Source organism: Myotis yumanensis, unplaced genomic scaffold, assembly GCF_028538775.1.
Source record: "Myotis yumanensis isolate MYYU_CA2020_CCGP unplaced genomic scaffold, mMyoYum1.0.hap1 SCAF_1, whole genome shotgun sequence".
NCBI lineage: Eukaryota > Metazoa > Chordata > Mammalia > Chiroptera > Vespertilionidae > Myotis > Myotis yumanensis.
Window position 1 is genome coordinate 217,409,637 of NW_027223752.1, and position 12,614 is coordinate 217,422,250.

Sequence of the window (12,614 nt, forward strand, 5' to 3'; positions counted from 1 at the left end):
ATTATTTTCCATTTGAACAGAACTGTAAACTTACTTTTGCCCACCCCGTGTATATACCAGACTACCTCGGAGATATTTCGAGTTCGGTTCCAGACTCCCCGTAATAAAGTATCTTAATAAAGCGAGTCGTAATCTTTTGCCTTCAGTTTGTAAAAAAGCTCAATGAAGTGACGCACAATAAGACGAGGTCTGCCTAAGTATGTAAAATGTGGGCATCTTACACATGACAGCCCAGAATTATCTAATTATAAGGGCTTCCTGGGTATTTCAATTATTTATAAAAAGAATTACAGAGAAAACATATATTTGTTTACTATAATTAAAGCATATTCATTATATTTTTTAAATCTTCATTTTTTAAAATTCTGATAATGCCGAGTCTTAACCTTTTAATAGGAATGTTGGTGTGTTAGGTTTACCTATCTTTTCTTTATTTATGTTAAAAATCCAACATAAGACAATGAGGAATGTAGGTCTATAAAAAAAATATGAATACTTGTAGTGACAGTTTAAATCCCTTGGCTCTTATGAATGATGGTTAAGAAATCATGTTCAGGGACAACCAAGATGGCGGCATAGGTAAACACCTGAACTTGCTGCCATGCACAACCACATTAAAACTACAACTAAAAGACAAAACGAATATCATCCAGAACCACGGGAAGGCTGGCTGAGTGGAAATTCTACAACTAGAAAGAAAAAGAAAAGCGCATTGAGTCGGTAGGAGGTGCAGAGGTGTGGAAGTGTGGAGGTACGAAGGCATACACAAAAGGGGCTGGCAGCTGGGTACACAGTTGTCTTTTTCAATTGGGAGGGAGATACAAGCTCCTGAGTGCTCTGAACTCCAGTTCTGGGCGAGAATTTGGGGGCCCAGACTCATACAAAGAGAAACTGTACTGTCTGGCATCGGGCCGGAACGTGAGGGCGGCTTTCTCGCAGAGGTGCTTGCAGCATTCACTGTTCCTGCACAGGGGTGCAGGACACAGATCCCGGGACTTACCGAGGCAGAGCAGACTGGCAGCCACTGAGGTTTGCTCCGCCCTGGTGATTCCCTGAGACCCCGCCCCACCCAATTTACAACCCCACCCAAGCTGTGCGCAGAGGCTTTTGCATAGGAATGGCCTGGCCTTTCTCCGCCTAAAAACTGTCAAACTGTAGCTGGGTCAGAGAACCCCAGAGCTTCCAAAAGAAGGCCTAAGGCTCATCACCAGCCTGCATTACTTCACAGTTGCGCCTCATCTGGGCACTTCCAAACCCCAAAGAGGAGGAATCTGCAGATCTCTCTGTAGCTCCTGCTGGGTGGCCTCAGGCAGTGGCTGACTTTGCACCTCTTTGGAGATCCAAGAGCCAGTCTACAAAGTGGTCAGAGTGAGACCATCCAGATTACAACACTTCACAGCCATAAGAGACACACTCAGGGGGAAGACTCAGTGAGCGCCAAAGCCCCATTGAAGCAATGCCCCATAAGGGTGTCTCCAGCACGGAATTTCTGCCATTGTAGACACAACTGGTCCTCACAGCCAGTTGACCTGGATGTCAATTCCTCCCAGTGATACCAACAGCAATCAAGGCTTAACTACAACAAGACCGTGAACACAGCCCACAAAGGGGTGCACGAAGAGTGTCCACCTCAGATAATTAGGGAGGCTGAGCCACTGGGCCCTATAAGACACCTAGCACACAAAGCCACTCTATCAACACAGGGAAGCAGCCAAAATGTGGAGACAAAGAAACAGGTCACAAATGAAAGAAATGGAGGAAAGCAAACTACTGGATATAGAATTCAAAACCACGGTTATAAGTTTACTCAAGAATCTTCTAGAAACCTCTGAAAAATATAGTGAGACCCTCAAGGATATGAAAAAGGACCAATTAGAAATTAAGCATACACTGACTGAAATAAAGAATAGCCCTGACCGGTTTGGCTCAGTGGATAAAGCGTCGGCCTGCGGACTGAAGACTCCTGGGTTCGATTCCGGTAAAGGGCATGTACCTTAGTTGCGGGCACATCCCCAGTCGGGGGTGTGCAGGAGGCAGCTGATCGATGTTTCTCTCTCATCGATGTTTCTGGCTCTCTGGCTCTCTATCCCTCTCCCTTCCTCTCTGTAAAAAATCAATAAAAAATATATTAAAAAAAAAAAGAATAATATACAGAGATCCAACAGCAGACTAGAGGATCCCAAGAACCAAGTCAAGGATTTGAAATACAAAGAAGCAAAAAACACCCAACCGGAAAAGCAAAAGGAAAAAAGAATCCAAAAATATGAAGATAGTGCAAGGAGCCTCTGGGACAACTTCAAGCATACTAACATCCGAATTATAGGGGTGCCAGAAGAAGAGAGAGAGCAAGATACTGAAAACCTATTTGAAGAAATAATGACAGAAAACTTCCCCTACCTGGTGAAAGAAATAGACTTACAAGTCCAAGAAGCGCAGAGAACCCCAAACAAAAGGAATCCAAAGAGGACCACACCAAGACACATCATAATTAAAATGCTAAGGGCAAAAGACAAAGAGAGAATATTAAAAGCAGCAAGAGAAAAATACTTACCTACAAGGGAGTACCCATACGACTACCAGCTGATTTCTCAAGAGAAACCATGCAGGCCAGAAGGGAGTGGCAAGAAATATTCAAAGTGATGAATAGCAAGAACCTACAACCAAGATTACTCTACCCAGCAAAGCTATCATTTAGAATTGAAGGTCAGATAAAGAGCTTCACAGATAAGAAAAAGCTAAAGGAGTTCATCACTGCCAAACCAGTATTATATGAAATGATGAAGGGTATTATTTAAGAAGAGGAGGAAGAAGAAAAAGGTAAAGATAAAAATTATGAACAACAAAGTGACAACAAATACATATCTATCAACAAATGAATCTAAAAATCAAATGAATAAAAAATCTGACGAACCGAATAAACTGGTGAATAGAATAGAATCAGGGGCATAAAAAGGGAGTGGACTGACAATTCTTGGGTGTAAAGGGGTGTGGGGGGTGCTGGAAGAGACTGGACAAAAATCGTGCACCTATGGACGAGGACAGTGGGGGGAGGGGAATAAGGGCAGGGGGTGGGGTGGGAACCAGATGGAGGGGAGCTATGGGGGGGAAAAGAGGAACAACTGTAATAATCTGAACAATAAAGATTTATTAAAAAAAAGAAAAAAGAAATCAAGTTCAGCTTAATGTAGGTAAATACAATTGTGCCCAAGGCTGGAATATTTCACTCTGCTTTTGCCTGCAGGTTATACTTTTGTGGCTGGAAAAAATGTTCTTCAATAGCAGTGACTAGTTCATTTAGTTCTTTCTTCAGCTGCTCAGGATCACTGCAAAATAAGGGGGGAAATTCTAGATCAGTGGATTTTCTCAAAGCGTATTTTATTTTTTAAATACATTTTTATTGATTTCAGAGCGGAAGAGAGAGGGAGAGAGAGATAGAAACATCAATGATGAGAGAGAATCATTGATCTACTGCCTCCTGCACTCCCCCTACTGGGGATCAGGACCATAACCCAGGCATGTGCCCTTGACCAGAATCGAACCTGGGACCCTTTAGTCCCACAGGCGACGCTCTATCCACTGAGCCAAAACAGCCAGGGCCCAAAGCATATTTAAATTCTCCCCACTGTGACCAAGTACAACTGACATGTAACCTTCAGAGGAGGGCTACTAATAAATCCGACAAAACAGAAGTCCATGGAGCCTAGCCTCTGTTAACAACAACAAAAAATCCCACGAGACAATATCAATTATTTTCCCCAAAGGCTTTCCCAAAGTCTCAACCATAAACAAAAACCACCCTTTTCTAGTCTTCAAAAGAATGTTTAAGAAACACAATGTTTGCCCTCACATCCCTAAAGTTCTGCGATGTTTGTGCCTAACATCGCAGAGAAAACTTCACGACTCCAGTTGTCACTGAGTCCTGCTGAACTGTTACAAGCCACAGCTGTTATGCCCTAGTTCTCCCAGGACAAGAACGTTCCTGATCCTGTTTCCACACAAACTTCTGGAAGCTAAGCAGCAGGTGTGGCTGTAAGCCCTTCCTAGACCAGACAGGGCCAGGGAGCCTCCTAGCGGGCCTGCTAGTCACGCACCAGGAACTCAGACCCTGGGATTCATCTTCATTATTCTACCTTCAGAACAAAGGCCACAACTAAAATATAAACGCTAATCTAGGGAGCAAGATCCCGCTAAGGAAATCCAGTTTTCAAGCAGGCGGAAAACACTCATTCACATGTAAATGATTGGAAGGCAGATGACAGATAAACGGACTTGGAATTAGACAAGTTTCCAGCAGCTCATATAAGTGTCAGGCCACTAGCACAGTGTGAGTTACTATGAGAACTCTAACCCAAAAAGCTACTTAAAAAAGCTAAATCCTTCAATTCAAAATGTCATTACTTCATACTTAACCATCTTTCACATACTAGTATACAAACTTTTTAAAAAAATATATTTTATTGATTTTTTACAGAGAGGAAGGGAGAAGGATAGAGTTAGAAACATCAATGAGAGAGAAACATCTATCAGCTGCTTCCTGCACACCCCCTACTGGGGATGTGCCCGCAACCAAGGTACATGCCCTTGACTGGAATAGAACCTGGGACCTTTCAGTCCGCAGGCCGATGCTCTATCCATTGAACCAAACCGGTCAGAGCTACAAACTTTATTTTAATGGAGATGGCAATCCTTGTCATTTAAGATCGTTTTTACATTGTGCAAGCTAAGAGTACAACTAACACAACCCATCTTGTTACAGGCGTTAATTCTGGCTCTACTAGTTGCTAGGGTGTGCCCCGGGGAAGGCTTAGCCGCTGGAAGGCCCAGATTCCTCATTTGTAAAATTGGGATAAAGACTGTACCTGCCCAAGAGAGTTGCTGTGTAGATTGAGACAAATTATAGAAAGCAATTAGCATAGAATCTGGCCCCAAAACCTCAATAAATGTAAGCTGTCGTTATAATTATTTTTATCCCTGTTGGTAACACATAAAGTAATTATGCTTCATAAGTACATATGAATCATGCAGGTCTTTTTTTTCCTTCCCCATAAGGGTGCTTTGAAGAAAAAAGCAATCCTCAGGAAGGCACATAACTAATTACTGTGTGTGTTTTCAACAATATAACTAAAACTCAACAGTGAATTTACTACATATGGACATACAGACATATTTATATATATATGTATCTGTAGTCTACAGAGAGCTATGTATCTTTATAGCTCCAACTGGTCTTGTTTCTGTTAGAACTCTCCCTGATATAATTATTATCTAAACCTTAGATAGTAAGAGAAAGTCTTTGTTTTTAGGAATGCATATTAAAGTCTATGACTTACTTTTAAATGGCTCAGGGGAAAAATAAACAACAACCAAAAATATAATGTATATAGTGAGAGAGAGCAAATATCACAAAATGTTAGCAATTGCTAATTCTAGGTTGAGGCAGGCAAACCAGGGCTTTATGGGGTGTTTGTGTAAATTTTACTGAAACATTGCCACACCCATTCTTCATGTCTATGGCTGTTTTCTAGCTATGACAGCAGACCCAGTAGTTGTGGCAGAAACCATAGGACCTGCAAACCCTAAAATATTTACTATCTAGCTCTTTACAGGAAAAGCTTGCCAAGTCCTGGTCTAAGCAAGGGTATATAATATTCTCTACATTATTATTTCAACATTTCTGTAGGTTTCAAATTTTCCAAAATAAAAATTAAAGACATCTACCTCAACAAAATATTTTTTAAAAAGCAGAACTTATACCAGAAAAGGATTTCATATCTTGAGAAATTAGTAGGTCATGAAATTCTATGAATAAATGAAATTCATGATATTACTATACAGTGGGGCCTTGACTTACGAGTTTAATTCATTCCGTGACGGAGCTCATAACTCAAATTACTCGTATGTCAAATCAAAAAGTGAACAAGTGAGACACGTGATGCTGGGCTGATGTTGTGGCGTTCACTGTGACGTTCACGGCGCCAACTAGCGTTGGGGTATCTGAAGCTGGCTAACCCGAATTTTAGCTTGCAACTCAAAGCAAAAAATCAGCCGAGAGACGGGCTCATATCTCAAAAAACTCGTTAGTCGGGACACTCGTAAGTCAAGGCCCCACTGTATTAGTAATATTTTAGGTTATCAGAAAATAAGGAAACCTTAACCATGGTTTTACTGCTGTTGTACAGTAGATATGCTGGTTCCTGGCTTGAACCCCGACAGCATAGCCATAGCTGACTTAGTGCTTAATGACCCATTTAATGAAAGCAAGCAACATTTCAATGCATATAATAAAAGCACAATTTTTCTAAGTGTTTTCAGCAATTTATAAATCAGTATTTGAATTTAAGTCCACTCAGTAAGCCATGTGAAAAATGTAAATACCACAGACCCTTAAACATTAAATAGTACTGTTATTTTAAAGCAAAGTTTTCTGGAATATTAGGCACATTTTTCACAGGATAATGAAAAGGAAAAGACAAATATAGACAAATATCTATAGAAAACATCTTTAAATTGGTCTAACGTCTATTCCCCCCGCCAAAAAAGAATAAGATACAGAAATATACAAACACTAAGTGAGAATGAGAATTACAAAGAAGCCAATGAAAAAATCATACTCAATGTAGTAGCAAACAGCTTGTTATTTAACACACGTGGAAACACCAATACTTGCACAATCCTATATAATAAAGAGGTAATATGCAAAATAACCCTCATGTCCTCACAAGATGGCTGCCTATGGCCAGGCCAGCAGGGGGGTTAGTGAGGGACGACCAAACGACTGAACAGCAGGCTGCGTGGGGCGACAAGGCCGGCAGGGGGGTTAGTGAGGGACGACCAAACGACTGAACAGCAGGCTGTGTGGGGCGACCAGGCCGGCAGGGGGGTTAGTGAGGGACAACCAAATAACTGAACAGCAGGCTGTGTGGGGCGACAAAGCCGGCAGGGGGGCCGTGAGGGGCGACCAGGCCGGTAGTGGGGTGCAGTTAGGAGAGACCAGGCTGGCATGCAGAGGCAGTGAGGGTCAACAAGGCAGGCAGGCAGGTGAGCAATTAGGAGCCAGCAGTCCAGGATTGTGAAAGGGATGTCTGATTGCCAGTTTAGGTCCAATCCCCGGGATCAGGCCTAAACCAGCAGTCGGATATCCCCCAAGGGGTCCCAGATTGGAGAAGGTGCAGGCTGGGCTGAGGGGAGCCCCCACCCCGTGCATGAATTTTGTGCACTGGGCCTCTAGTATTCCATAAAACACTGGTAATGCAAAGTGCTCAGAAAATGAGCTGTTTTATGTTTAAGTTGCTTCATAGCTGAGTTTTTGCCCTTTAAGCACAAGAAGGTTTTAATGAGAATCTGTAGCAAATCTATTAGAGTCCCATGACTTCATAGATCCATGTGATTGAGTACCTCGATGGTGAAGAACTATAATCACGACTCTGACAGCTGTTCGGCAGCTCTTACTCAGAAGATGCAGGGCCCACTGGGAGCAGAATGCTATTTTACTTAAACTCTCTGAGTTCTTGTTTCCATGTTTCTAGTTTTGTTTTGCTTCAGCATTTCTTGCTTTGCTATCAACACTCACTTTGCCTGTCTAAGGGAAGTCTAACCCTAACAATTGTTTCCTCACCCACTCCTAATTTGCTGTATCTTAATCTGCTATTGGCTTGCCAATATAAGATGCTCAGCAGTGTTCCTCCCCTACTACTTCCACATGGTGCAAATCTGATTCACAAACTCAGAAAAATCTTTCTATAAGCAAAGATTTGGAATACATGTTGTAACAACCACCAAGTCTTCTGCCGTCTACTACAGTAGCCATTAGCCACATGTGGCTGTCAAACATTTGAAATATGCCTCGTAAAACCAAGAAGCTGATTTTTAAATTTAAGTCCGACTGATTGAAATTCAAATTTAAAAATTGACACTTGATTTGGCTGTTGGAAAACTTAAGTATGTTTGGAATAACTGGGGTATCAAATTCTATGTTTTCTACTGTAAATTTTATGAGATCTAAATACAGTTATAGTATTTCCAAAAAAAATTTGGCATTGAATTGAGATACATGGCAAGTTGTAAGATACTAAATGGATTGTGAAGACTTTGTGTGACAAAAACGTGAAATATCTCAATAACGTCTAGTATGGATTACATATTGTAATGACACTATTTAAATAGACTAAGTAAAAAAAAAAATAAAAAAAAATAGACTAAGTTAAATCAAATATATTATTAAAATTAATTTCACCTGTTTCTATTCACTAATGGAACATTTAAATTTGCATATGTGGCTCACATTTTATTTCTATTGGACAGAGTTGATTTCACCTTAAATTTTCCCCCCTGATTCTTAACTGTAATCTAAATAGAGAAGAGCTAGTTAACTGGGGGTTAAGTAGTTTGCAGTAGCGCATTTGCACAAGCTAATGACATACACCACAGTTGTTAAAGTTCAAAATGTTGCCGAAACCGGTTTGGCTCAGTGGATAGAGCGTCGGCCTGCGGACTGAAAGGTCCCGGGTTCGATTCCGGTCAAGGGCATGTACCTGGGTTGCGGGCACATCCCCAGTGGGAGATGTGCAGGAGGCAGCTGATCGATGTTTCTCTCTCATCGATGTTTCTAACTCTCTATCTCTCTCCCTTCCTCTCTGTAAAAAATCAATAAAATATATTTAAAAAAAAAAAAAAAAGTTCAAAATGTTACAGTTGGAAAGTGACCAACTCCAGCCCTTTCCCATACTCATGAAGACACGACCCTGAAGCTACCAGACCATCAGTCCTTCGGTGGCAAGGACTCTTTCTGACATTGACGCTTTATCCTGGGACCCAGCATAGCCTAATGCAGTGATTCCCAAAGTGGGCGCTACCGCCCCCTGGTAGGCGCTGCAGTGATCCAGGGGGGCGGTGATGGCCACAGGTGCATTTGGGGGCAATGAGTAACTGCTATTAAAATTTTAAAAAAATTAATTTCCAGGGGCTGAGTAATATTTTTTCTGGAAAGGGGGCGGTAGGCCAAATAAGTTTGGGAACCACTGGCCTAATACAACCAAACAGGGGCTCAAAATATGTGCTGAATGCATGTGCAATGATTTTACTTTATTGTATCAGATACATGCGGAAAAAGAGAAAAACTCATTGGTGCTTACCTCATATAAAAAGTACTAGAGCCCTAGCTGGTTTGGCTCAGTAGATAGAGTGTTGGCCTGAGGACCAAAGGGTCCCAGGTTCGATTCTGGTCAAGGGCACATGCCTGGGTTGCAGGCTCGATCCCCAGTAGGGGATGTGCAGGAGGCAGCCAATCAATGATTCTCTCTCATCATTGATGTTTCTATCTCCCTCTCCCTCTCCCTTCCTCTCTGAAATCAATAAAAATATATTTTTAAAAAATAGTACTAGAAAAAGGAAATAATATTACTATTACTGAATTTAGGAATGACATCTTTCTCATACAAAGAAAAGTTGGGAGAGAAAGAGATGTAATTAAGCATGAAGGGAACACTCGTGTCCCTGGATGCTCCAAGCAGCTGTTAATATCAAGGTATTTGCTGTAGGTTCTGGAACAAGCTTCCCAGTTAAATGATATACTGGAAAGAGGAAATGTTTACTCAGCATATGAACAGAACCAACTAGGAAGTTTAGGGACTGAAAACCATCCACATCTTACCTGTTTCCAGGCGGAGCACACAGTTCCGCGTAGTACTTGATTTTGGGCTCTGTCCCACTGGTCCGCATGGTGGCCACGCATCCATTCGCAAAGGTAAAGGTGATCATTTGGCTGCTTTTACTAGTAGGGAGAACCTAGGAATGAATTATACACATTCTGAATGTATATAGTAACAGACACTCTTCTGGCCTACATAATAGTTTCCTCTAGATACGCAAGAAAATAAATGCCAAGCAACTATATTGGTTCAGGAAGAAGAACATTGTGGAGAAAATCTGAAAATGCACTCCATACAAATGACACACTAGATAGTAATAAAAAGGAAATGTGTGAAATTTAAGTAAACTTTGTAGGCTTTTTACCTCTTCCGTTCTACTCATGAAAACGATTAAAGCTTTACTAAAATTGAAATATATAATTTCACAAGAAATTGATTTAAATAGATTAATGATGCATTACAAAAAATAAATAAATAAAAACAATACTAGACCTTACTTAACTTTGCAAAACTGTGTATGGACAGACTTAAAAAAAATAAAGCTTCTGGCAGATGTATTCATAACTGCATGTATTCACTAAAATGACAGAGTATGAGAAACGAAACAAACACAAGGGCAAAGAGGAAGAAAGGGAACCGCAGTAGATGGGGCTGCCAGCCAATCTGGGAAGTCAGAAAACAGATGGAGGAGCAGACCTGCCCCGGAACACGGGGTGACAGCTGAGCACTGCAGGCGACAGACGAGAACCCAGTCAAGGTGTTCTGCAAACCTTGCCAAACTCACTACCTGAGGCACCAGGTACTGCAAAGGGCAGGGGAAAGGCAAGATGGTATTTTTTTTTTTTTTTAAATATATATATATTTTATTGATTTTTTTACAGAGAGGAAGGGAGAGGGATAGAGAGTTAGAAACATCAATCAGCTGCCTCCTGCACCCCTCCTGCTGGGGATGTGCCCACAACCAAGGTACATGCCCTTGACCGGAATCGAACCTGAGACCTTTCAGTCCGCAGGCCGACGCTCTATCCACTGAGCCAAACCGGTCACGGCGGCAAGATGGTATTTGAAAGCGGCTGTTAGATCCTCTTGGATGCTCACCCTCTGCCATATTAATACAAGCACAAAATCTCATGTCACCCTAAGTTATGGTGTAAATGTATTGTGAGGACAGGGAGGAAGGGGAATGGTGAATGCTGGAAGTGTAAGAACTAAATCTTTATCTCCATAACAGAAAATTAATAGAGTCTAACACTGATAATTCAAAACATCACCATATAAGCACAGTATTTAGAAACCTGTTGGTAAAGTCCAGGAGAAAAAACTGAGAGGGAATGTGGTTGTCAATGCATGACAATGAGATGGCAGTGGTTGGATCTGCCATGTTTCATTGTAACTCTTAATACTATTTATCTTTTAGTAATATATGGTGTATTGCCCGGCTGGTGTGGCTCCGTGGCTGAGTGTCGACCTAAGAACCAGGAGGTCACAGTTCAATTCCCAGTCAGGGCACATGCCCAGGTTGTGGGATCTGTCACCAGTAGGGGGTGTGCAGGAGGCAAGCCGATCAATGATTCTCTCTCATCCTTGATGTTTCTATCTCTCTCTCCCTCTCCCTTCCTCTCTGAAATCACTAACAGACAAGAGTTTGATGAAAGTGGATGTGACTTACCGCTTTTTTGTCAGGCTGGCCATCATCATAGCCAGTGGTAAGGTCCCTAATGCCAGAAATCTCAAATCTGCCACAAGTTTTCGGATAATTATTCTTCCCATCATAGTTTCTAAGGTTCTCAAATAATTTCTTAATGGTTCCTTGATCATGGCAGATAAAATATGAAGCTTTGGTAATATGGTAGCCATACCTATCAAAACAAATACAAATACATGCAAAATGAGGAACAAATAATTCTGCATAGCGTATATAGAACGGGCACCAACCAGCACATTCTCAAATACGTAATGAGACAAATGACCATGACTAGCTTCAAAGCAATCATTTAGCATTAAAAAGGAGGTACAACAATTTACCCGAGGGCTCACCAAGCTGTTACCTTGCCTTCAGCCTATATTCGTAAGTAAAATTATACTGGAACAGCCATACCGTGCCCATTGCATTATGTACTGTGTCTGGCTGCTTTTGCATCAGAAAGGCAAGAGTTGAGAAATCGCTATAAAGACTAAACAGACGTTTCATGAACACATTTAATCTTTTTTGGCATCAGACACTTAAAATCACATTCTGTGTCATGTTCTCATTTAGTAAAGATTAGTGCTATCACAAATGGTAAGTATCAAAAGGAAAAGATAATCTCTTGTTTCGTTTTCTTAAGAAATAGAATTCATAACTAAAGTCAGAGCATTGGAAAGATTATTAGCATCTCATACACAAGAACATAATACACTTAAAATACATTGCCATGTGTGGTAATGTATGTTAATGACTTATTGTGGCAACCATGTCCCAATATATACACATATTGAATCATTACATTGTACACATGAAACTAATCAAATTATATTACTTCAATTCAATAATCAATAGAAACTTACTCAACATAGATGGCCTTTAGCTGCTGAGACAGAGACAAATTTTTGGTTGCAAGAAAGCTAGCCAGCTCTGCGCTTATGACGGCGGCACTGACTCCATCTTTGTCCAGAACAAAAGGGCAGCACATATATCCTGCAGAGACACATGTCAGACACAGACACTTAGGAGTGGGTTCCTTTATAACATTGTGGTGCATGTATCTACACACACCCTGCCCATCACATAAGTGGTTTTACAGTATAAGAAGATGGATGCTTCTCATTTGCCAGTATTATAACTAAGAATCTAGCCAGTGCTCAGCACACAGTAGGCCTTCAAGAAGTATTTGTTGAATAACGTGTAAGGAGAGTCTTCCTCCCAGACAATGGTGCTTGTTTCCTAGGTCCAGCCCAAGTTCCTCCAGCTCCCACAGAACTGTTTCC

At 41.2% G+C, this 12,614-nt stretch overlaps 1 protein-coding gene across 1 annotated transcript in view; it reads right to left on the minus strand.

Moving 5' to 3' along the window:
- Positions 1 to 3,125: 3,125 nt before the first annotated feature.
- Positions 3,126 to 12,614, minus strand: part of PGM2 (phosphoglucomutase 2) — a 32,892-nt gene continuing 23,403 nt past the window's right edge. Inside the window, exons 11-14 of the mRNA XM_070398033.1 lie at positions 12,195 to 12,324; positions 11,317 to 11,506; positions 9,650 to 9,783; positions 3,126 to 3,323 (exon numbers count right to left, since the gene is read on the minus strand). Of these exons, the coding sequence (XP_070254134.1) occupies positions 3,221 to 3,323; positions 9,650 to 9,783; positions 11,317 to 11,506; positions 12,195 to 12,324 (557 nt within the window). The 3' untranslated portion in view covers positions 3,126 to 3,220. The remainder of the gene's footprint in view (positions 3,324 to 9,649; positions 9,784 to 11,316; positions 11,507 to 12,194; positions 12,325 to 12,614) is intronic.